At 38.7% G+C, this 24,354-nt stretch overlaps 1 protein-coding gene across 3 annotated transcripts in view; it reads right to left on the bottom strand.

Moving 5' to 3' along the window:
* The window catches only part of sfswap (splicing factor SWAP), a 54,495-nt gene that overhangs the window by 18,366 nt on the left and 11,775 nt on the right, over positions 1 to 24,354 (bottom strand). For 2 of the 3 annotated variants that reach the window (XM_076886421.1, XM_076886422.1), the window contains exons 4-14: positions 22,672 to 22,748; positions 16,963 to 17,188; positions 16,676 to 16,776; positions 15,844 to 15,982; positions 12,534 to 12,786; positions 12,072 to 12,224; positions 11,806 to 11,899; positions 6,723 to 6,789; positions 5,393 to 5,496; positions 5,139 to 5,268; positions 2,019 to 2,215 (exon numbers count right to left, since the gene is read on the bottom strand). In XM_076886421.1, the coding sequence (XP_076742536.1) occupies positions 2,019 to 2,215; positions 5,139 to 5,268; positions 5,393 to 5,496; positions 6,723 to 6,789; positions 11,806 to 11,899; positions 12,072 to 12,224; positions 12,534 to 12,786; positions 15,844 to 15,982; positions 16,676 to 16,776; positions 16,963 to 17,188; positions 22,672 to 22,748 (1,541 nt within the window). The remainder of the gene's footprint in view (positions 1 to 2,018; positions 2,216 to 5,138; positions 5,269 to 5,392; positions 5,497 to 6,722; positions 6,790 to 11,805; positions 11,900 to 12,071; positions 12,225 to 12,533; positions 12,787 to 15,843; positions 15,983 to 16,675; positions 16,777 to 16,962; positions 17,189 to 22,671; positions 22,749 to 24,354) is intronic. The other variant, XM_004538236.4, reaches the window with a different exon arrangement.

Below are 24,354 nucleotides of genomic sequence, written 5' to 3'. Positions count from 1 at the left end.
CTTACATCAACAGTTCCAAGTCAGCTCATTTTGCATCGCATCAGCAATCACATCTGTCCTCAAAGCTACTAAGAGTTCCACCAAATTGTACTAGTGGATGATCCTTCTTTGTGACCCTCCAAATTACTGCCCCTAGGATATTCACAACAATTCGTGTTAATCACATTAATCCCTTTCGATTTCCATACACTTGCAACAAATTCAGGTAAAATTTGTTCTTCAAAGTGACTCTCCAAATTAATAAATTGGTGAACATGTCTTACTTAAAGGGGGTTAATCTGCAAAAAGCTTTAATAGAAACTGAAAAACCTATTGACTCGAACAATTACACTGCACTACTGTCTGCCTTGAGGATGTGTGACTTTTTACAATGTCCTATTCAATGTGTACCTCATACCAGCATTACATAGATTTTACTACTTTTTCCCACCACTGAAACAAAATACTTTGAAGACTGAATACACACAAAATTCAACCTTTTTTTTTCAAATATTTAACTAGTACACAGCTAATTTACAGTAGGCTATTGGCCTGACTCTTTCCTCAGGATATTTACGCTCTGATAGCCACTGCAGAAGACGGAGAACATCTGGTAAAGAAAGAAAGAGCTGGCACAGTAGTGACAGCAGGCTGTCCGTTGCCACCTGGTCTAACAGGCAATATTCCAGTTCACCACAAATCAGTTGGGCTAACATGAGGAGCTTACATGCAACATCCATCACACAGACAGGCAATCTACACATCAAATGACCACTATCAGAGACTTATTTACACTATAAAGTATTGCTGCCTTTTTGTGACAGACAAAAGGCTTTAAAAATGTGCATTATTGCAACACCTTCGTAGTACTTCACAAAGGAGAATTTTAAAACAGAATCTCCGTACCCTACATGAGGTATGGAGATTTGAGAAATAGAACAAAGGAGTGAAGAAAAGAAGTTTTCTATAATTCAGTTTGTATCTTTAGAGTGACACTGGGATATGCCGATAGGCTCTGCTCCTCTCCATTGGAGTCTATAAACATTTTAGGGAATCAACAATTTAGGTAACTACAGCTGCATTAAGAAATTTACATACATTCATCACAGGCATGTATGTCAGCCTAATTTTGGGCTTTTAATTCTTTTTTAACAGTTTTCCCCCGGCTGGAATGAGTGTACAGCAGACAGCTTTAATGACTAGGAAAAAAAAAACTGGGTGCATTTTGTACTGTATTGTGTATTTTGGATTTTTAAATTATTTGTCTTGACATAAATAATAATAATAATAATGGATTGCATTTATATAGTGCTTTTCGGGACCCCTCAAAGCACTTTACATGCTAGAGTTTATCGAAATGTGTTGGTTTTTCAGCACGGGCCCAGCTTTTAAGATCAATCCACATATTTTCAACAGGGTTGAGGTTGTGGATTTGGGAAGGACATCCCAATAGCTTAATGAAGGCCTGCTTTATACAGTCCAAAATCAGTTTTGATGTATATTTGGGATCATTGTTATGGTGGAACACCTGATACTGGTGTTTCTACCATTTATCGGTGAAGTTGACGAATTTGGAGGTAGTCGTCTCTCTTCACTACTCCATCCACTTTGTGCAATGTATCAATACCACTGGCAGCAAAACAACCCCAGAGAATGATGCTACCACCACCACGCCTAAGAGCTGGTACAGTGTTCTTGGGTTTGAAAGGCTCACTGAGGAGAAATTCAATTTCACCACAGTCATTTATAAAGTTATACCAAGGACTCTAGAACAAAATGCAAAGAAAGTAGCATTTCCCACACTTTGAGTAAGAATAACAAAGCTTAGTTTAGGACTCGTGGCTGTGTAAATATGCATGCAAAATGTGGTGACTACATATGGTGGGTATGTGCCCCACTATATTTATGCCATTTTAGTTTTTGAGTTAATGTAGACATGTGTAACATGAATAATGATTCATATTACACTTACTATCATTTGTTAAAAATAGAAACACACAGTGACGAACACTATGCAACCGTTGCAACCATGTACCTACCTCGAGTTGAGCACATGCATCTAGCTCAGCTCTCTTTGCCTCAGGTTCTCCAGCGAATGGGCTGCGGAGAGTCTGTAGGAAGAGTGCTGCCTTCCTCTTCCTCTCTGCCTGTAGCTGTTTCTCCTTAGACTCCTTAGATGCCTGGGCCAGCTTCTCCCTGGCTGCCGCCGCTAGACGATCCTCCAGTTTCTGCTTAGCTAAGTGACGAGAGATGAGAGGGTAAACACAGGAGACATGGTTGGATTGCAGGCATTGTCCCTTTTTTGTTTTTCTCACTGCCAGATATGCAGCTACTAAATGGCGGGAACAAAGGATTGACTTGCTCTGAGAGAAAAGTGAGAGAAAAGGAAAGCTTGTTCTGGTCACAAGTAAATTCCCTGTGGAAATAAAAGAATTAAAAAGAAGAGAGAGCAGAGAGACACGGAATGAAACATGAACAGACAAACAGTGCGGGGAAAAATTCACATTTGTGAAGCGAAAAACAAGCAAAGACTTTAAGAGTACATTTCTGCCCTAACTAAGGTAATGTCTGGCATTTTTCTGACTTTCCAAGTGCTGAAGACTGACAAAGTTTCTACTCTAAAAGATAAGGCCCGACGAAATCCCCGATGATGCATAATTTCATGCAATTCAAGGTTTGTACAGAGTAGGAGGGAACGTGGGTGGAGAAGAGAAGACAGGCATCTAACTGACAATGGGAGTGGAACAAAATGCATGGTTTGAGAGATGAGGAAAGGAGATGAAGTGACACAGATGGGTAGGGGATACATAGGTAAGAAGAGCACAGCTAATGTAATGGGGCACAGGGAGCAACGGCATGAGCGAGCAAAAAAAAAAAAAAAAAAAAAATAGGGAAGACAAGACAGTATAAAAGCAACTGCTTGCGGAAAACAAGTTGTATAAGTTATGCAACCTCTGGGTCTACTGTTATCTCTTTGGGGTTAAAAATAGGCTAGCTGCTAAGGCAAATCATATTTGAGTACAATGAACAACAGTCAAGTGGAGCAGAATCGGTACCCTAGACACTGACATAGTCCTGCCTAGCCTCAATCTGACTCCTGTATTTATAGATACATTTGACTAATGTAATAGAACAATAAAACTAAACCAAACTCCTTACTTCCGTTTACTTCCACTTCATCATTTGGAGCTCTGTCAAGTCGTTGTTTCAGTCATGTATCAGGTAAACCGTCAAACATGATCTACCTTTAACTGTTTTTCTTGGTTTAACGCTTAAAATGTTGACATGAAGCCTTGTGACTGTTAAAATAAAAGTTTATTAAAGCCTTTCTTGACTTCTTGCAAAGAGCCAGAAGCCCAAAAAGTGAGGCAGCAGGCATTTCCTGAATTCTCCTAGCTGGAGGCTTCAGGTCGTCTTTTATTTCCTCCAACAAATTAAGAAATGTCTCGGCAATCGATATGTTCTGCCAAACACCTTCCTCGGGCATTTCAAATAAAGTACCTCAAGTGGAGAAAAATTCTCTTTCTTCTACCCCACACGCTCTTGTTCGTCACAGAGCCCGTTCTTAGCAGCAACTACTGCATTCATATCAAGCACAAAATGGGTTACGCTGCATTTTTGAGTGTTGGGGTGCACTCACCATCTTTAGTCAATACCAATTCCATGTGAATGAAATAAAATAATGAAATGAAAATTGTGTTTGTACAAAGACTAAAAACACACACATTTAGTCGAAAATGATGGCAGTCTGAACAATTTATGCAGCTCTCCCTAAAAACCGGACATGATGGCGCTGTTCCAGGCCATCAACACAGATTAGTGTTTTGCAGCCTGCCACCATTTCTCCTATCTGATCAAGTTAGGCCAGCTGACTGACAGCCACTTTGCCATACAGCAAAACCAATTCAGTCAGCTTTTTATTAGGGTCTTCTAGTCTTTCTCTTTTGTCTGTCAGCTCCAGGAGAGGCCATCACACTCAAAGAGTGTTCCACTGAACCTAAACGGCACCGGTCAACTATCTTGATGCTGAAAAGTGACACATTTGTCTTTGACTGTCTGTCCGTCTATCGTTTCAGGCTCCGTTCTGCAGCTAAGAGATTATTACTCTTGCTCTCTATCATCAGACATCAATGCGGCATTCTTACAGACGTAGATGTCTGTTGGGCATTAACTGGCAAAAGGCCGGCATGTCAATCACATCTCTCTGACAAGCACGGAGATAGACATTTAATAACACAGGTTTAAGTCATCGGGGAAGGTGTCCAGTTTTGCTGAAGCTAGGCACCGATTGCAGGTTTCTGAAGTTGGCAAATTATAACAAGATTAAAAAAAACCAAAAAAACAAAAGAACTTCAAGTACAATCTGTTTTCAGATTCCAATAAAATCAATTCATAAATACATAAATAAATGATACAGCTTTAAAATAGATAAAATAAATAATCGAGTGGATAAAAAGTTTTTGAATATGTGACTAACCCTGAAAACTTAATGGGCAAATTCTTTTCTTTTGATTTTTAAAATCTTTCAATCGTTTTTGAAGAACATTCTGTAAAAACTATCATCAAAGCCCTGATCGGACCACACAGTGTAAACTTCTTGGAGAACAAAGGTATTTCTATATTTTAGGCAACATATTTTCTGTTGGAAGACTTTGCTGAGCCAGCATGATGACACTCTATATCTATAATTCCATTATGCCTTTGGGGGAGATGTATATCATGCACTTTACTATACTATATAGCTAGATTCTTACCTTAGGGTACACCCTGTTAAGGGAATTCATAATTTAGACTTTTGTGGATTTATGCATCTTCTCACTTCTTTTTTAAAATTTATTTTCTACCAACCCTCCCAAAAAGCCAGAAGGTGTGAGAGAAATCACTTGGAAGCTGAGCTCATTTACAAAAGCCTCACTTTTAGCAGGCCTGCATTAAATCGTCATCGAGCTGGGGAAATCATCCCGTTTTTCCAATATCCTATCAACTGTACAGGCAGTGGGGCAGTTTGAGAGCACGAGAATATTTTATGACTTGTCCAAAATTATTCTCCAAATATATTTTATACTGCTTTCTGTTGCAGACATGGCTAAAATTAGCATTTAAAGAGCTACAGAGCTTTCATACAGTCATTGCATTATCATTTTTTTTTAGACCTTTACCTTGCTTTGCTTCTAACTCCTCCAAACTGAGGGTGGGTTTCTTCTCTTCTGGTACGCTGACTGGAGGAGGCTCCTTATCAATCATCTCAGCTCCACCCATCACAGCTTCCAGCCCCTCCTCTTCCAACAACTTCAAGCAAACACATCAGAACTTATTCTTAAAAATGGTACTAAAACAAAAATGAGTTTTAAATGTGCAAAAACTACCCCAAGATCTAAAGTGAGTGCAATAAACAGACAAAGCTGAGCTAGACCTTGTCCTCATCCGAGTCATCGTCCAGTCGAACTCTGTTCTTCTCCAGTGGCAGCATGTCATTTTCCTTTGCCTTGATGGCAAAAGAGATGGGCGCAAAAGAGGCTGTAATGGCACAAAGACACGAGTTAAAATGATTTGAGAAAAGACCAAAAAGGATTCAGGTGAGTTGATATTGGAGAAAAAAAAAAAACAAAAAAACATTGCACAACTGGATTTTTTTCTTGACAAATCCAAGTTAAAAAGAAAAGTGAAGCATGGAAAACATTCAGGAGAGAAAAGACTTTTGAAAAATAAGGGACAGACAATAAGAGCACAGAAAGACAGGTGAACATGAGAAAGACTGACATGCACAATGAAAGGTAGCATTTTATAATCAAATATCTGTGGTCTACTGGAGATGAAAGAGATCTATTGTTTCCCATTCCCCCACATAACCTTAATACAAGATCCTGATTCTTATTGTGGAGGGCTGGATAGTTTACTTGTGCAACTAATCCAACTAGTTATTAGTTTTGCCTTGCGTGCACCCTGATATACTGCGTCTGAGGAGTCTGTGAATGCGGGCCTTAATTTGAATATGCGTGCATGTTTACGGCTCCCGCCAGCGTAGTGGTAAGCAGGCTCTTTCATCTTTGCATAGCCATTTCCGGCCTGATATTACCAAATGAAATTGCCCGCATAAATACCAACAGACTCACAGGCGGCAATGCAGAGACAACAGCATATGACACATACAAACATCCACATGCACACCAGAGCAAATATACTCATATTTCCCCAAAGGCTTTGCATCCCATTCACTGAAGTAATAAACTTATAAGGCCCTGCTTGGACAAATGCCCACCTACATTTGCGATCTGCTCACACGGAGAAGTACTGTTTCTTACAGCCTGCGTTCAAGCGATCTTTTTTTGCTCAATGTTCCATTTGCCAGAACTGAACTGGGAAAGAGGGCTTTTACTTATGCTGCCCCTTTCACATGGAACATGATGCAAAAAGACTGGAAGATAGCAGATCTTATTTCATTAAATGCTTTTAAGTCCAGATTGAGAGAGCCAGAGAAAAATGTTTTTAAAATGTAATTGTTATTTATAATATGTATGTAACTTTGTAATTTCAACGTGTTGTCGCCTCTTGGCCAGGACTCCCTTGAAAAAGAGGTTTTTAATCTCAATGGGACTTTTCCTGGTTAAATAAAGGTTAATAATAATAATATAAACTAAAAAAAAGGGAGAAAAAAAACCGCCCAAAACAAAACAAAAAACAAAAAGTGCAAGCAGCCCTGCAATCTGAGAATGAGTTTATTTTTGCATGAGTTTGTGTCCTACCTTTTGTCAACTTGGACTCCTTGGCTGCCTTGTCTGACTGAAGCTTAGAATCCTCTACCTCTTCGCTCTAGATGATGAAGCACGAGAGAATAAGGAGAGAAAATGAGAAAAGGATCATCCTGCTTTTCTTTAAAATGTTAAAAGCTAAGCCATTAACATTTTCCAGAGGCTTCACAAATTCTGTATGTCTAAACCTTGTTGCATTTTTCAGCAATGAGTCCACGTTATGGGTAAACCAGTAGAACACGAGACAGATGGTGTTGTAAATGGTATTTCTTGGGAACTTGCATGCCTTCATTTTTATAAAAGATACTGTAGATTTGATGTAAAGCAGCACAATGAAAAAAAAAAAGTTAGTGCTGGGAAAGTTTTTAAAAGATATACCATCTATCCACTGTCGGTACAAGTAAACAATATTTAATTGGCTGGGTGGTTGAAAGAACCAACCTTTAGTGTTGGTGTATGTTATAGTCAAGGTATAAATTCAATGATGCATGGATCACTGAATGAGTCATTCCTGTGGTTTCCAATGAAACAATAACTCTTGTGTATAATTATTGTAATTATCCATCTGCAGGGACTTTCACAGTGCGCTAACTATTTTTTTTCAGGGTATTATAAAGTAAAACCAACTTGACAAGTCTGAAAGAGCACATTACGTTTTCTCCACATAATTTAAGTAGTTATTAGAAATAGTTCTCCAGGCTTCTTGCAGGACATTCAAAGCTCTTCTTTGGATGTTGGCTGTCTTTTGTTCTGTTCTCTGTTGAGGTCCAGGCTCTGGGGAGCCCGATCCATGACTGGCCTGTTTTTCTGTCCAGTGTTTGGGATCATTGTCAGTATTAAAAATAAAGCTGTTGTTGCCAGTTAGACACTCTCCAGATGGTATTGCACAGTGGATCAAAGTATGATGGTATTTTTCTGTGTTGATGATTCAGTTTTTGGCAAGATCCCCAACACCACTGGCTAAAATGCAGCTCCAAACCATGACAGAGCAGCTACCAGTTTATACACGGCTTTAGATATTCACTGCAGGACCTCTCATGACAATCATCTTGTTACTTTTATAATACTATTGAAACTTGGCTCTTTTTTGAAGTCGTCTATTATATGTAGACAGAAAACTCGTTAATCCTTTGAGTTAGGTGCCTTTTTTAATGCTTGAATGCTTCATAGGTCAGTGTTAAGTGGCTTAACAAACCAAAAACAACATTCCTTTGAAAATGGTCGGGTAGCCAGTGCATGAAGAAAAGCTTTCAAAGACAGCCTGCAGAACTATTGCTCAAGACCACATTAAACAATTATAAGAAAGTCTGATTTCGTGGAAGCAAAATATAAAAGAATGAGAGGTAGCTCAAGGATACCACTGACAATAGCTCGGGAATGTGATGAGATGTCAACTTTTATTTCCCACTGAGCAAGTGCATAAGAAGAAGGAAATCATTAACTTGTGTGCAGCAGTAGTCCCCTAAGATAAGTGAGAGTTTGTTCCTGCACTCATGTCAACATCAGCACCTCTTGTATCTAACTAGAGAACACAGCACTTACTGGAAAATCATTGGTCCTTGAATATGGTTTGAGGGGGAAAGACACTGTTGACTCATATCCTTCAAATACTTTTGTTAGGAAAAAAATTATAGTAAGAAATTAGATAAATTAGAAGACAAAGCCTGTGATTTAACAAAGAATTCACTTTTAACTATTTTTAGTTTATTTCATTAGATAAATAGTAATTTAATTTCCTCAATTTTTCTATCAACTTCCGAAGCTGTATTCATCACAGCATAACCTTCTGCACTGCAAACTGTAACGAACATTTTCTTTTTGTTTTATAGCAGGAAAAAATTAAAAACTGATTTTTGAATATTAACTGATACACCTTAAGTAGTTAGGCATTTCATTGAGCACTCATTTCTCTGAATGATAACTTTTTATAACTCAAGATCAATTAATATCATTTTTACAAGTTTAATTTCACTTCTCGTTCTCCGTTTTCACTCCCATGTACTTAATTAGAATCGAAATTACACCCTTACGTTGCCTTCTAAAATTCCTCTGTTTGGTCTGTTACTCAAATCAACAGAGTATCTTCACAAAGCCTTTTTAACAGGCTTGTGTGCACAGACCAGATCAACAGAAACCCTCTGTGGACCAAGTGCTCTTAGCTGCCATCCCAAATTTAAACTACTGATGGGATGAAATGGAAAATTGATGATGAAGCCAATGCCACAGGAGGGAAAACCCTCAGGAGAAACATTTTATCATGTTTGAAGAATGCTTCAAAGGCAACTATCTACTATTCAGCTGTAATTGAACAGTGCTTTCAACAGTCAAAGCACTGTGAAACGCCCAGAGAATAAATCTTAGGAGAAAAAAACAACTTTCAAGTCAAAGCTTACAGAAGAAGCACACTAAAACATTCTGGAATAACCTCAATTGTAAAATGCAGGAATTTGATTGCTCTCACAATTACACCTTTAACTTAGCTTTTACGTCCTTAAGTAAACGTATCTGCAGGTAACTCTTGAACACAGAACAGTTAAAAGGGTAATAATCCTTCCTTTTCTGGTGCAGCGCTCCAAACTTGGGCTACTCAAGGAAATTGGTTGGATTTCATAGAGCTTTATAGCAACACATTTTCATACTTTCCCACAGCCTACAATTGACCCTTTGCCAAACGAAATAGATTGAGGTCCCTGCTTTCATTCATTTCTCTGACTTGTTCCAAAAAACACTTTAGCCCCTATTGAGATTAAATTGTCAACTCAATATAAAAGTAAATTGGAAAATAGGCACAGCTATTGTGACATTTTGTTTTTGAAAATTAAATGAATTTAATCTCACATTATAGTTTTCTAGCAAATACAGAACATTGTACTTGAGGCGCAAAATTGATTAAATCATGGTTAATATAAATCAGAGGGAATGAAAACAGCTGTGCTGTAGACCTTACATGTGTATGTGTCAAGTGCTATGCGTAAATTCAACCTGTCAGCTTGTAACCCTGATATAATATCCTTACAAATCTGACTTCAGTTTTGTTTTATTTCAAAAAAAATAAATAATCTGTTCATGGTGCAAATTCTAATCCCAGTTAGACCGTCACTGAGATACTCCAATGTTTTATTACGTATTTATTTTTTAAAATTATAAGATGCTTCTATAACTGATGCAAAAATGAAAGCATCCATTCAAATATTGAAAGCTTGGGCTTTCAGAAGGTTTCACATTCAACCTAGAATATCAACATAAAAGTGTGAGGAAGGTTTGGACTATTTACAAAAAAAACTCCTTTTAATATAATTATATTTATACACTAATAAAGTGAAGAAAATTTCAAATATTAAACATTTTATTGATACTATATGAAGCAACATTAACTTTTTTCATCAAGTATGAAACTACAAATAATAGCACTGACTGAGAGCAGCAAACCTCATCCCATTAGCCAGCAAAAAATAAACACAAGACAGATTTTCTGATAGAAAAAGCCAAGCACTGCTTGTTGAAACAGCCTGTGCTGTGTCATAATGGACCACACTTCTTTGCACTCTGACAAGCTAATAAATTTGATTTGACATAAAACAAATCGCTCCTTACAAAATTCACTTACTTCTTACCATTTCTTTCTAGCTCTGACATAAAGCCAATATATAGTATATGAAATATGCTTATGTATTCATACGTATGAAGGATCTCTCCATCCATCCATTTCACTGTTGACATCACAGAGGCACCTCCCGGGAGCAAAAAAAAAAAAGGACTGGTAGCGATCTGACTTACAAACAGATGAGAGAACACCAATGCTCGGCTCGGAAACTCGAAAAGCTCCCAAGCTGAGGGACACCGAGCATGTTAAGCAATTTCTTAGTAACTCAACTTAATATCTTATTTTTTGATTGCTGTAAAGTACCAGATGAACTCAAAGTGAATCAAATTTCTAAAACATGGGAGACATTTCTGGTAACAGGTGGGATTATCTCAGCAGCAAAACTTTGAGCTTTAGAAATGTTGAAGGTACAGACTGAAAGACAAGTTAAGCTGCTGAGCTAGTGTATTACTTTGCTTCTCAGTAGGATGGCTGGATCCACCTCTTGTCATTTAATCTCTTCCTTGTTCCCTGCGTTATCCTCATTTATCAATTCCAAATTCTGGTTAAAGATATCTGTAGTGGATACGCAACAAAAGGAACTAATTTCAAAGTTGCAAAAGCATTAATTTAAGAAAGAAACTACAAATAAGATGACAATAATCCCAAGCATACCTGAAAACCATGAACTACATCAAGAAGCACAAGCTGAGACTCCCCAGAGCTCTAACTTTAGATCTGCAGGCAGATTTTATAGACACTGAGGGCAAGACAGACTAAAAATATCACATATGGAGCCCATCCTTCAAGCGCAGCTGAAAATTCTAAGATCAACAATACATGGGGAAGAAATAATAAGAAAAAGGAAATGATAATACACATACTGAGGAGATTTCGCTTAAAGTCAAGTCTGATTAATTGATTATCAATCTTATTTTGTTTGTGCAGCATTTGTCCCTACTCTGGTACTTTCTATTGTGCATTTAATGTCGTCGCTCTGGATGAAATTTAAAAACTTTCCATTGGTTTGGTTTAGTGATTTTTGAAAAATTAGTCACACTGATCTTTCTGTAAGAAACATTTCTTCACAGTCTTTGTAAAACTGCTTCTAGTCAGTGTCCATGACAGCACCGCTGCTTGTGAGCCACAGCTTTATTAAGCTCTTAAGGGCTTTATGCAGTAATCTTGATCATTTGTGGATCTGTAGCAGTGATGCAAATGAGAGAACTGCTTCAGTGCAGTCATTATTAACTGTTATAATTCATTATTATTCATTATGTAGGAACAATATTTAATACTTAGAAGTTTCATGTCTGTAAATGTACATATACCATTAACCAAACCACACACCTTGCAGGGTATTAAAAAAATAAGTAATTAAAGTTTTGATTGAAGGAACCATTGTTACATTAATGTTAAATGGCAAAGAAAGATAAAGAGAGTTAGATTAATACGCACAGAAGCATAATGTATACAGCGCAATGCTTATATTACCTCTGGCAAGCCTTTTCCTTCCTTTTGCATGAAGTATTTCTTCTTAAATTCGTAATAGGTGTTGTATTGATGCCAGGACTGCAGAAATTCAAACCTACAGTGCACAGAGAAAAGAAAACATACAAAGATGAGAGGCGAGCGCTCAGAAAAATGAGCCGGGGGATGATAAAGAGGTTATGCCATATCTGATGGCAAAATTACTAACAGGAGTTCCTAAAGTGAGACCTGACTGGAACAGCAGGTTTATTTCTGGTAAGAAAACTTACCGCGGATCATTCTTGGCACGGACGCTCGCCTCAAACTTCAGACCATTTCTTGCAACGTACTCAGCCAGCTTGTCTATGACCGGCTGGATGTCGGGTGGTGGGGGAATGATGGCTGCTGCTGATGGGGTGGAAACTGGAAGTTCAGCTTTTGAACTGTTTGGAGGGGAAATTTAAGATGTGAATACAATTTATCTTTGAAAGTTTCAACTTTTAATATGGCATCATTTTCATTCTTGTATTTAAATACACTATGTAATAATTGAATTTAAAATGTAACTTCAGACAATTTAAGCAAAACACTAACTTAGCTTTTTGGGTAAATAACAGTCATCATTATGCTTGATCAAGGTTCTTAAAGAAAACACATTTAATCATTTCTGATTAAGGCAAAATTAAACTAACTGATGTCAAGGCTACCATAAAGAAAAGTGAAAAGCGTTTCCATGCAGTGTCAGAGCCCACCTGATTTCTGGTACACTTGCTGGAGGAACAGAGCTGGAGTCCTGAGTGGGGGCTGTAGCTGCTGTTGCTACTGTGACAGTTTCAGCAGGGGTGGGTGCAGAGCCCAAATTAGCCACGGCCTCGGTAGAAGCAGGTGGTGCCATGACAGCTGAGGTCATATTATTATAGTATGAGGTGGCATCTATACCTGGGGGAGGCGGAGCTAAGCAGAACGATCCATCTGGCAGCATGTAATATCCATAGTACACTGCTGCTGAAAACAATTGAGGCAGGAATTAGATCAAATACACATGCCTCCAAGAAACTATTTAACTGTGTGTGATAAAACAGAAACAACACCCCCACCAAAATGAACTAAATATATCATATATTGTAAGTTGATGCCTCTTTGTTAAGAAACAACTTTCACATTTATACCCAAACATGCTGTAGCCAGTCATATGAACATTTATTTAGCCAGGAAAAGCTTCGCTGGTATGCAAATATAAACTATTAAAAGTTAAATAGCAGCACACGTCTGAAAACATCCTCACACACTCACTGCTAAAATGCTGCCACCTGTTGACCAAACTGCATGACCTAATTCAAACCATTTCCACACTTATCCAATAAATAATAACTTTAGGAGGATAACCAGATTCTGCTTTAGTTAGGATACACTTAACCACTCAGCCAACTTGTCCTTGAGTGTGGAGCACTTGTTTTGTGTCCACCTCATGTGCAGCTAAAGTGAAAAGTGTGAAGAACTGTGAAATAGCTGTTGAGATTTTATATAAATTGATGGGGCATTATAATAGATTCTAACATGATGAAGTATTTCATTTCAGACTCAATTGTGCAAACTTTTCATTTTAACCTTGGTAAATAACAACCACAGGTCAGACAAAAGTCACCTCTAACTGAATATGGAAACTGTCACACCAGGCTTGTTCGGTAAACCTTTAAATAACTGATACATTTTCAAGATTTTCAAGGCAGGGAAAATGGGAGAGGTGGAGAAAGACAGCCTCCTGATCACAGCAAGAGTGTTTTTCAAGTTTAAATTGTTTCTAAACCAACATTTTTCACCTTTTATATAAATAAAAGGTATCTATATATTTTATGTATTTGTTGATGTGAAATTCAAATGAATTTAAATTGTTTATAGAGGTAATCACAAATGCATGTTTTTCCACAGACTTCTGCAGGACCAGAAATCTCTTTTTGCAAAGGTACCAAAACTTGATCGTCTTAAAAAGAACGCAGTGTTAAGGAACTTCTGTCAAAGTCAAATAATCTCTTCTTTTAACATTATAAGTTCACTAAACAATCAACATGCAGTTATTTCGATTGGACCATGTGAGAGATCTCGAACAATCCATATACAAAGGCATCTGCAGTTAATAATCCTGCATCAGGTTTATCGAAAAAACTCAAAGTTTTACTTTTTTTTTAGTGAGCCGTTTCAGTCATCTTAGCTTGAACTGAACTGAACAGTGAGCAAATGTTATAGAGGACCTTAATTAAAAACTTAAAAACAAGAAAAATAACTCCACAAAAGATCTGTTGCAAAAATAAATGTAAAACAATAAAACTTTTTAGCCAGTTTTATTAATTAATTCATTTTTTGCTAATCATCTGCAGACAGAACTCTAACTGTTTTACCTAGTCCCAACTTACAGAGGTTTACAGGTTACACAGGTACATATTCAGGTTAGGGTGGCTCTGCAGAAAAATAGTTCAGCCACTAAACTGGCCTGCCTGCTGTGCAGCCACGACACCCATTTAGTGTCATCAACTGAAAGCATTGATAGCAACTGGTCTCCATGTTCCCAGAGTGTTGTCAAAATTCTGTACTGCATCATCGTACTACTGTTAAATAAATACAGAATTGAAATCACTGGCAAATTTACAAAGACTTCCAGCTATTTTGGCAACTGGGTTATAAAAGTCAATGTGTGGCCCCTGTCCAAGAAAAGTTTCTCAGTCATCAGCAGGTTTATATCACAAAGACTGTTATTGAAAAAGAAAGAAGAATGTGCAATAAAGGGACGAGGACAAAATAAATGGTCAGTGTCAAAGTGGAGGCTGGGATATATTAACACGTTAGTCACTAAGCTGGTTGACTTTAATGACATATCCAATTTTCTCTATCAAGAAAACTGAAAGTGTTTTTAGGCGTTTTGACAGATTGCCTGGGGTTTTCACCCTTACATGCAAAAGACTTGTTGCACAACATCACCCAATGAAAGGATGTTCGCTCTTAAATTCAGAGAGATATCCCTCTTTTTAATATTATATTTGAATACCCGTAGCTAGGCGTAATAACATCCTCAGTAGTCTGATGTTTTGCGCAGAAATATGGAAAAGTCTTGATGTTCAGACCTTGAACATCGAACATTAGAAATTGATTAGATTTTTTTCACCCTGACATTACTGCTATCATCTAAAAGAAGGATCTTAATCAGAACTGAAACTCAAGATACTGGAGTGTGTTATCAAGAGAAAACCATCAGTTTAAGTCACAGCATGCATTCAAGTCTTGTGCTACCTTGAAAGTTATAGTAAAATCCCATTATGCTCTGACCTGACGGTCAAGTGAACTAGGGTGGCATTCAAGCACGAAGCCATGTTTAGACGTTATCAGATTAACTTAAAAAAGAGTGAATGTATTTAAAAAAAAAAAAATACAACTCGAGCTTTTTTAAAACTCTTTAACTCATTTCATTGTTTGCACATTCATTACTTGAACTATTCTTTAAATTTCTAGGATACTCATTTTATTTATTTTTATCTTGTTAGAATTTTTATTTTGTTATAGTAGAAATTTTTTTAATGGAATCTGGCAAGATAAGGATTTCATCGAACAATATAATCTCCCTGTGTTTATTTATACATGAAGTCTGAGCAATCACTTTAAAATCACATGTGAAACAGTTCATTCAAACACTCATCTGATACCCAGATTAGCACTGCAGTACACGTTTATCATGTTATCAAGCCTTCGATCTCTTTGCCTGTCATGACCCCAAGCCAAAGGTCTTTCTGGATCTGAATACTGGCTCAGGTCAGGTTAACCGTTTAGTACGCTTGGCCTACCATGGGAAAAAAAACCACTGAATTCAGTATTTCTTCGCTGCAGAGACTGGAAACCATTTTCCTCAATGATAGACTACACTCAGTATTTGTTGAAGGGAGTTTCGATGAATAACTGGCAGTGTATAAGACAAAAGCTGAACAAAATAGTACAGAGGGACCCATCATGTAAAGACCATGACTGAAAAACTAAAAATGTCAAAATGCGTTTTTCTATCAGAATGACTCTACTCACGGTCGGCGCTGTATTGTGTTGGTAGACTAGCTGGAGCTTCCTCTTGGTTTGTTGCCACTGCTGCTGTCCCATTTCTTTCCTGTTGGGCTTTTTGAATTAGTGCTGCCAGGGGATGATCTGGGTCCAACACCTTAAGAGGCTACAAGACAAAAAAGGCCAGTCCGGTGAAAATAACATTTCACACCATTATGTTGTTTGTTGCAAAGCGATACTAAAACATTTGAGTTCCTGCAAGCATTACATGAGAAAGGAGCATTTAATGCATTAAAATATCTTCAAAGCCCTCTAAAATGGCATGTATTTAAATATCTTGCATTATTCAAATCATACACATTAATCGTCCTTATTGTGGTATTACAAGTCTACAAGATTTAAGCTTTAACCCCATGAAACCTTAAACATTAAAATATGAGTCTTCAGTAGAAAATTACAGGGGAAAATCTAATAACGAATCCCTCTTGATGGGAGACAACTGTTAGGCAGCTTCTACTAAAGCTCTAAGATATTAGTCTCAGTAACAGACTTGGGTTGCATTAAAGGCATGTAAATCAATTTTAGATGCCAGATGGTGCTACTGGTTAGAAACGGATCAGTCTTACAGAACACCCCCAACCCCACAAAAACCCCACCCAAAACATTAACTTATGTTCACAAATAAAATTATGCAGCTCAACATTTGAGTATCTTTTCAGAAAAATATCAGCATTATATTTGGCTGAGAAATTTCTCCTATTAATATTCCAGTCGACCTAAAAAGAATTCTGTGGTAACAAGCCTGTTTGTGGAAAACTTTCTACTATAAGAAAAAAAAGAAAGAAAAAATTTACAATACCTTCATTAGCTCCTCCAGGCGAGAGCTCCTTTTAGGGGCAAAAAGGCTGGGATGGAGGTAGCTCCCATCTCCATCATCATCTGAATCATCAGAATCAGATTCTGCAGAACGAAAAAAAACAATGTACAGATGAAACAAATTATTGCCAATAATGAATGTTTTTAGTGTATTCCGCACTGTTTGACTACTTATACGTTGTGATCAATCTAACAATTACACATTAGTTACCGTACGAGACACATGCATATGCAATGTGGTGGATCCAGTGAATGCTTTCTGTAACTCACCCTGCGACTGCTCCTTCTTGCTGTCAGAGGCAACATTGTATCGACCTTCCTTCATGGACCGCAGGATGTATTTGTAATAAGGGTTCAGGTAATGGTCAAAACGAAGGAAGTCAAACTGGGAGTTACCAGACTGCTTCGCTTTCAACACTATCTCAAACTGAGCCCCCTGCTGACAGACAAAGTTGGCCGTCTTCTCAATGATGTTGTGGGTCTTGGTGGTTGCAGGCTACAAAAGAGTCAAGAAATTAAGAAATTGCATTTAAAAATGCAGACAGTTTCTATTATTATATTTCAGTTTCTGAAAAACACACATTTTTTTTTTTTTCAATTTGCAAAGGAAAAAACTTTTCTCCTTTAAGACACGTGGTGAAAAATTTGTGACAAATAAGCATCGGCACCACAGACGGGGCATTAAGATGCAACACACAGTACACCAAGAACAGAGGCAATTTTGTTACAGAAACATTTTCATGCCCAGCACTCTTATGCTCATTGTGATGACATTAATTCTGAAAATACACATGGGGTGGAAATCAGTGGAACAAGAAATGGTCCATTATTCATTCATTATTGGTCGCCTTGTGTGCTTTCAATGATTAATCTTTGCCAATACCTAGAGAGTACAGAGAAGTGCAGCAGTCTTCCAAAGAATACACATATCCCATCAAGTTGAAAGTCATAATAAATACCACCTTTCAAAACACTGCCAAAAAAAGACTGGCGTCCAACAAAAACAGATCATTGTTATCTTTTAAGCTGCCAAGGACTTTCTGACATACACAATCCCTTCTCACTTCCACTTATGAACTTAGCAATTAAGGGAAAAGGGTGTTTGGAACTTTTACGTACTTATTTTATCTCATAAAAAAAGAGAAGAGCATGGTGTCTCGCACCTATTATTCTACAACACTGTTACCCAAAGAATAGCCATTAGGAATGCCAATGTGAAAGTAATATGTAATGTTTCCAACCATATTGTCTCTCAGTTAACAAAGGTTAGTGAGTAGAGATTAATTTGCACCTGTACTTATTACTAGAGCTGTACTAAAATGTGACACCCTGACCTTATCTAAAATGCTCAAAGACATCCTTGGCCAAGGACCTTTTGAGGTAAACTGCTCTGCTCTCTCTCAGTGTTACCTATTATTAAGCTATACTTGTGAAAACAAGGGCAAATCTAATAATCATAAAATAATTAATAACGGCGAATGAAAGTGGCAAAAGTCCACCTTAAGACTACTAAAACAGAACTAATCCAATTAATGGACTGGTAGCTGCTATAATAAAAATGTCTTTTTCATAGCATATGAATAATTTAATTTTACCAGCTTAATAATTTTGAACCAGGCCTTGAATAGTTTCATTAAGAAGCTTGTGAGAAATAAGGCACGTCAAACTGAGCCATGCTCTTATTTTAGTGTGTCACAGACATATTTATCTATCCTTCAGGAAAATATTAGAATCCCATCAGGCTGTGTTGTGAATTTGCCCAATATTCAAGGGCTTCTCCTGGTGATATTCCCTACAAACCAAGGAGTAGAGATTGATAATATATGCAAATCATACAGAGCAGCAGCTATGCTGTGTTTGTATATGTAACGGAGCGGAAAGGCTGATTTTGTTTCCACAGTATCGTTTTTTTAAAGGAAGGAAACCTTCCTCCAAACGGACAGAGCAGTGGAGCCGCCAAGAGAAAGCACACGATTAAAAAGTTGTATAATTAAAAATATAATTTATTATATTTAAATAGTTAAAAATGCAAAATGAATTAAACCAACCTTGGCCAAGGGGTAACACAATAAAAAGCAATAAAACACAACATCAACAGTCCAGTGGCATCCGCCACGATATAAAAGTCCAAACGGTGCAGAAACCAACAGGATTGTCGCCGTCCTGTCGGCCTCTTCATTCTGATGCCAACTAGAAAAAGGAGAGGGGGCCAGCGGCAGTCACCATTCTTAAATTCCACTGGAGGTTCGTCTTAGACGGGATGAATCGGGACCTACCCCAGATGGGCAGAGCTCCTAACTCCGCCCACCACTGTGTTGTGCTTCACACGCGTAGCCATAGACTCGCCGTCCCGGGGACATAAGGCGCCATCCCGCTGCCTCTCTATCCCCTGCCGTGGGCCTCTCTCGGCGAGGAGCTACCTCCCGTCAACACCAGCACAGACCTCTCTGCTCAGCTCCGATCACTCCCTCCAGTGCGCGGTCGTCCGCGATCTCTGGTCTCGTTCTCCTTTGCCGCACGCCTTGGCCAGCTGCCTATAGCCGGGCCTCTGTGCCGCTCTGCGCGGCCGTCGCCCACACCTGTTACCATGCCATGTCTCTCCTCCTTTCAAGCCTTCTCTCAAGCTTTTTCTCCCCCCCTGCTCTATGGTCTGCCAGGCCCTCTTATTGGCCTCTCTGGGATCTCTCGCAGGTGTGATCAGTTTACTATCAGGTAGGGGCGGAGTCTTTACAGGACAGGTGTTCAATTTAAATAAGATAAAAACATGCAATAAAGCTCATACAAACAAACCCAATATACAATATTAAAATATTAAAACAGATAAAACATTGCAAAACATGCATAGTAGAAAAACTTAGATAACTTGTCCCTTTCCACCCTGTGACATCCCCCCACACTGAAAGATTAGCAGTCCCTGCTAAAAACCCAGCTTCCAGTCATGAAGCTTTCTTTGAGTCCGGTTCCGTCTTCTACCCCCAAGCAAAAATATATAAAAAAAGTGCACCATTCAATCCAAGGCCACAAACGAGCAATCACTCTCACGTCCTCGTAGCATAGCTACCCGGAAGCCATAAGGTCCTACACTGCACCCGGCTGCTACCGTGGGGATACTTCCAGGCCTAACCTGGATCTCGTGCTTAATCCCAAGCACTGCTGCCTAGCAGCAAATCATTACCCCACCTCCCGCAAGCCTGCAGCTGACCTCCCATGACAACCTCGGTTGGACGTTCTTCATTCACTCTTAATGTGGGCAACACTCATACCTGCGCACATTATCCATACCCATCTGCTCAGGGGCCCTTGGCTTCGGCTCCAACAATCCATCCTCCATCTTCTTTTGTCTAACCCTTTAAGCTTCAAAAATACCGGGGCACCAGAATACACATACATCATCAGAGTTGCTATTCCCTCAGCTACCCCAACTGCTCTTGGCTCCGTATCCTGTCGACAACGCCATTTATGTAACGGAGCGGAAAGGCTGATTTTGTTTCCACAGTATCGTTTTTTTTAAAGGAAGGAAACCTTCCTCCAAACGGACAGAGCAGTGGAGCCGCCAAGAGAAAGCACACGATTAAAAAGTTGTATAATTAAAAATATAATTTATTATATTTAAATAGTTAAAAATGCAAAATGAATTAAACCAACCTTGGCCAAGGGGTAACACAATAAAAAGCAATAAAACACAACATCAACAGTCCAGTGGCATCCGCCACGATATAAAAGTCCAAACGGTGCAGAAACCAACAGGATTGTCGCCGTCCTGTCGGCCTCTTCATTCTGATGCCAACTAGAAAAAGGAGAGGGGGCCAGCGGCAGTCACCATTCTTAAATTCCACTGGAGGTTCGTCTTAGACGGGATGAATCGGGACCTACCCCAGATGGGCAGAGCTCCTAACTCCGCCCACCACTGTGTTGTGCTTCACACGCGTAGCCATAGACTCGCCGTCCCGGGGACATAAGGCGCCATCCCGCTGCCTCTCTATCCCCTGCCGTGGGCCTCTCTCGGCGAGGAGCTACCTCCCGTCAACACCAGCACAGACCTCTCTGCTCAGCTCCGATCACTCCCTCCAGTGCGCGGTCGTCCGCGATCTCTGGTCTCGTTCTCCTTTGCCGCACGCCTTGGCCAGCTGCCTATAGCCGGGCCTCTGTGCCGCTCTGCGCGGCCGTCGCCCACACCTGTTACCATGCCATGTCTCTCCTCCTTTCAAGCCTTCTCTCAAGCTTTTTCTCCCCCCCTGCTCTATGGTCTGCCAGGCCCTCTTATTGGCCTCTCTGGGATCTCTCGCAGGTGTGATCAGTTTACTATCAGGTAGGGGCGGAGTCTTTACAGGACAGGTGTTCAATTTAAATAAGATAAAAACATGCAATAAAGCTCATACAAACAAACCCAATATACAATATTAAAATATTAAAACAGATAAAACATTGCAAAACATGCATAGTAGAAAAACTTAGATAACTTGTCCCTTTCCACCCTGTGACATATATATGCAAACACAAGGTTGTTTTGATTCTCATATACCCACCATGGTATAATACTGGCATTAAAGCATGCCTTTTTTCACATGCAACATTTGCCGTAGCATTTCCTTAGGGAGGTGTTATGCTTCCCGACATGTGTTAATCCCTGACAGGGGAGAATGACTCTTTTATATTCATCTTTGAAAGAAGGAAAGCAGGAAAAACGCATTCGTTGCTTTCACATAAAAAGACTCTCCCTATACACTGTCACTAATTCCTAAGTGGGATGGATCACTTCTCAACATCTGTGTACAACGGCAGGAGAGACCGACTCTCTTTGCATAGGACAGTGGCTACAGGGAATCATCAGGCTTCTGGCCGTGGATATCAGACACAACAAAGCAACAGAAAATCTTATATTTTTCTATTACTTCAACTGTTTCCTTCTTTAGATGGTATGTCAATGTGAAACATTATCTTTTGGCACAGAAGTGTTTTTTCACAAACAAAAACTATGTGGCATTCTGCCTCAGAGTAAGGCTGGACAGCCATACAATTTTAGGACAAAATCCCCTTTCAGCAAACCCCTGTGAAACTCACAGATTTTCAACTTATTGCAGAGTCATTTCTGTTGCTTTGGTTTGCGTGTTATATAGAAATTATTTGAATCTGTGATTCAAAAACAAAGGCAGACAACACAACATAAATCTATAGTTAAGACACGTAGAATGTCGTGACATCACATTTAAACATAGAGCACACTGTACATACAGCTCATTTTGAAAGTCTACAGATCATTAAGTTTTCTGCATAGTTAGTTTATTCACTGAAAATAAATGCCTGAATTTGTTTTTATATGAAGTATTCGGATCCTTCCCATATTACTTGGTTAAAGGATTTTGGACAGACTTAAATCTTCTTGGGAATGATTCTACAAGCTTGGCACACTTCTCATTTTGAAGTGTTTTCAACTAGTAAGTAAGTGGCAGCCATAATAAGAGGCAGCTGAATTCTCTGAATACAAAAGAAAGGCGCTTCAGTATTTTCTCTATTAGCACCTTTAGCACAGGCTGCACCAGCCTATTCTTCATGAAGGAAAAGGAGATACAATTCAAAGTGACCACCACTCGATCATCTACAAAAGCGAATGATCAGCATGTCTGACAAGGTTGCAAATCGGCACATGAATTACATTTCCAGCTCATCACATTAGCTAGTATTCTGATTTTGTTTTGTTTTCTAAAGCAAAGTAACCTAACCCCAGCTTGGTTTTCACTCTGACACGCCATCATCTGTGAGCTCACTACTTATTGTGAAAGTAGCGAGCATTTGTTAAGTGTGTACAGTATTTTTGTTTTTTAAATATTGTGATAATAGGATTTTGAAAATGGTTTTTTGGTCTGTGAGAAAATGAGAATGAGAAAAAGAAAAGCATGAACTGAACTCATTTAAAGATCCACCTAAAAAGACAGAAAAAGTCAGAGTTTCAAGAAACGAAGCAGAATATCTAACACTCACCAACTCCACATCAGGAGGGATAGAAAGCCCTGCGGGAGCAACGAATGGTTCTTCACTCTCTTCAGGCTCTGCCTCCTCTACACAAATGAAGGGACATGAGAATGGAAAATAAATATACCGATAAACAGATTAACTTTTGACAATCATCGGCAACAAAAAACGAACAAACCCCACTTTATATCTACCCAGTTCAGCAATAACATTAAGATTATTTCTGAACTCCTAAAACATTTTAAAAATGGATGAAACTCATGCCCTCTACCAACCTCCCCACTACACAAATACATCAAAGCAAAACAGCACTCTAGCCTTTACCTTCATCTTGATGACAACATACAGGTCAGGTGGAAACGAGCTTAAATATTTAACCAGGTACTGTAGGGAGTTTGCTCCAATAAGGGGTCCTTTATATTAACAAAAGGCATCTCTGAAGCAATTAAAAAAGAAAAAAAGCAATGCTTATGGATTCCACTTGGGTGCATGTGGAAGGTGTGCCATGGCAACAATATGTAATCGACAGGCTTATAAAGGGCTATACAGTAAAAGCAATAAAAAAGCAATACTGTTCAATATAGTTATATAATAGCACTGTTATCAGGGTTAAACTACTTGCAACTTTATAATATAGCTTGTTCTTAAATCTTATATAAAGTAAATCTCATTGGTAATTACACATTAAAATAAAAACCATTGAAACGGATCATTTTTAATGGGAAGTCCAGCATTGTCTTTATTTAAAGCCACACTACAGAGTAGCTACTCAGTGAAGACAGAGTGAATTATTTAAATAACCTCAGCAAAGAGATACTGCTTATTCAAATTAGCTTCCTTATTTTGACAGGATGTTAAACTAATTGGTATATTGTGAAATGACTGGCTAATGATTGGTGTGGGGTTTAACAGAGAGGCTAACAATAAGACGCATTTATCATGTTTTGACAGAACACGTAATAAACTGTACTGAATTTAACCTTCTGGTTTGGCTATCAATCAGAACCAAATAATTGAAATATAAATCCAAAAAATTGATTCTGTTCATGTGGACGTAGCGTTTTCAGAAGGAGAAATGTTTCGTCACTCATCCAAGAGACTTCTTCAGTCTCAGCTGACTGCAGGTGAAACCACTGATCAGCCAACTCTTTGTGGTAATCATGGCCATTTGTCATTGATCAATGGTCTTTGATCGGTGGCTGTTAATCAATGGTCATGAAACTGACCTCACAGCCCATTGTTTGTCAGTGGGCTGGTTTCAGTCATTATGGAACTGTACGGTTTATAAGGTTGGGAAACCTGCAGTCAGCTGAGACTGAAGAACTCACTTGGATGAGTGACGAAATGTTTCTCACATTGAAACACAATCAACACAAACACAATCAACTGTTTGGGATTTCCTTACCTGAATGACTGAACTTGGTATATTACTGTGATATATTTCCTTAAGCGCTAATGCTCTCTTTGGTAAGAGGGAAGTTCTTGACCACTTTTTTATTAATGTTTCAGAGTTTAAATAGAGCTCGACTCAAACTAGATCAAATGTGAGACCTTTCTGACTTTTTCCACGAAGTCACCCTCTGCAGGCATCTGAATCTTTAGCAGATGTTTGAATACCATGGGGTCAGCTCTACAAATTCACCAGAGACACAGAGAGGCATCTAGTCTGCTTAACTAGTCTGTGTGTATATC

The sequence above is a fragment of the Maylandia zebra genome, linkage group LG7, assembly GCF_041146795.1.
Source record: "Maylandia zebra isolate NMK-2024a linkage group LG7, Mzebra_GT3a, whole genome shotgun sequence".
NCBI classification, from domain to species: Eukaryota; Metazoa; Chordata; class Actinopteri; order Cichliformes; family Cichlidae; genus Maylandia; species Maylandia zebra.
Note: the sequence above shows the minus strand (reverse complement) of the source record. Positions and strands in the feature narration are given on the sequence as shown.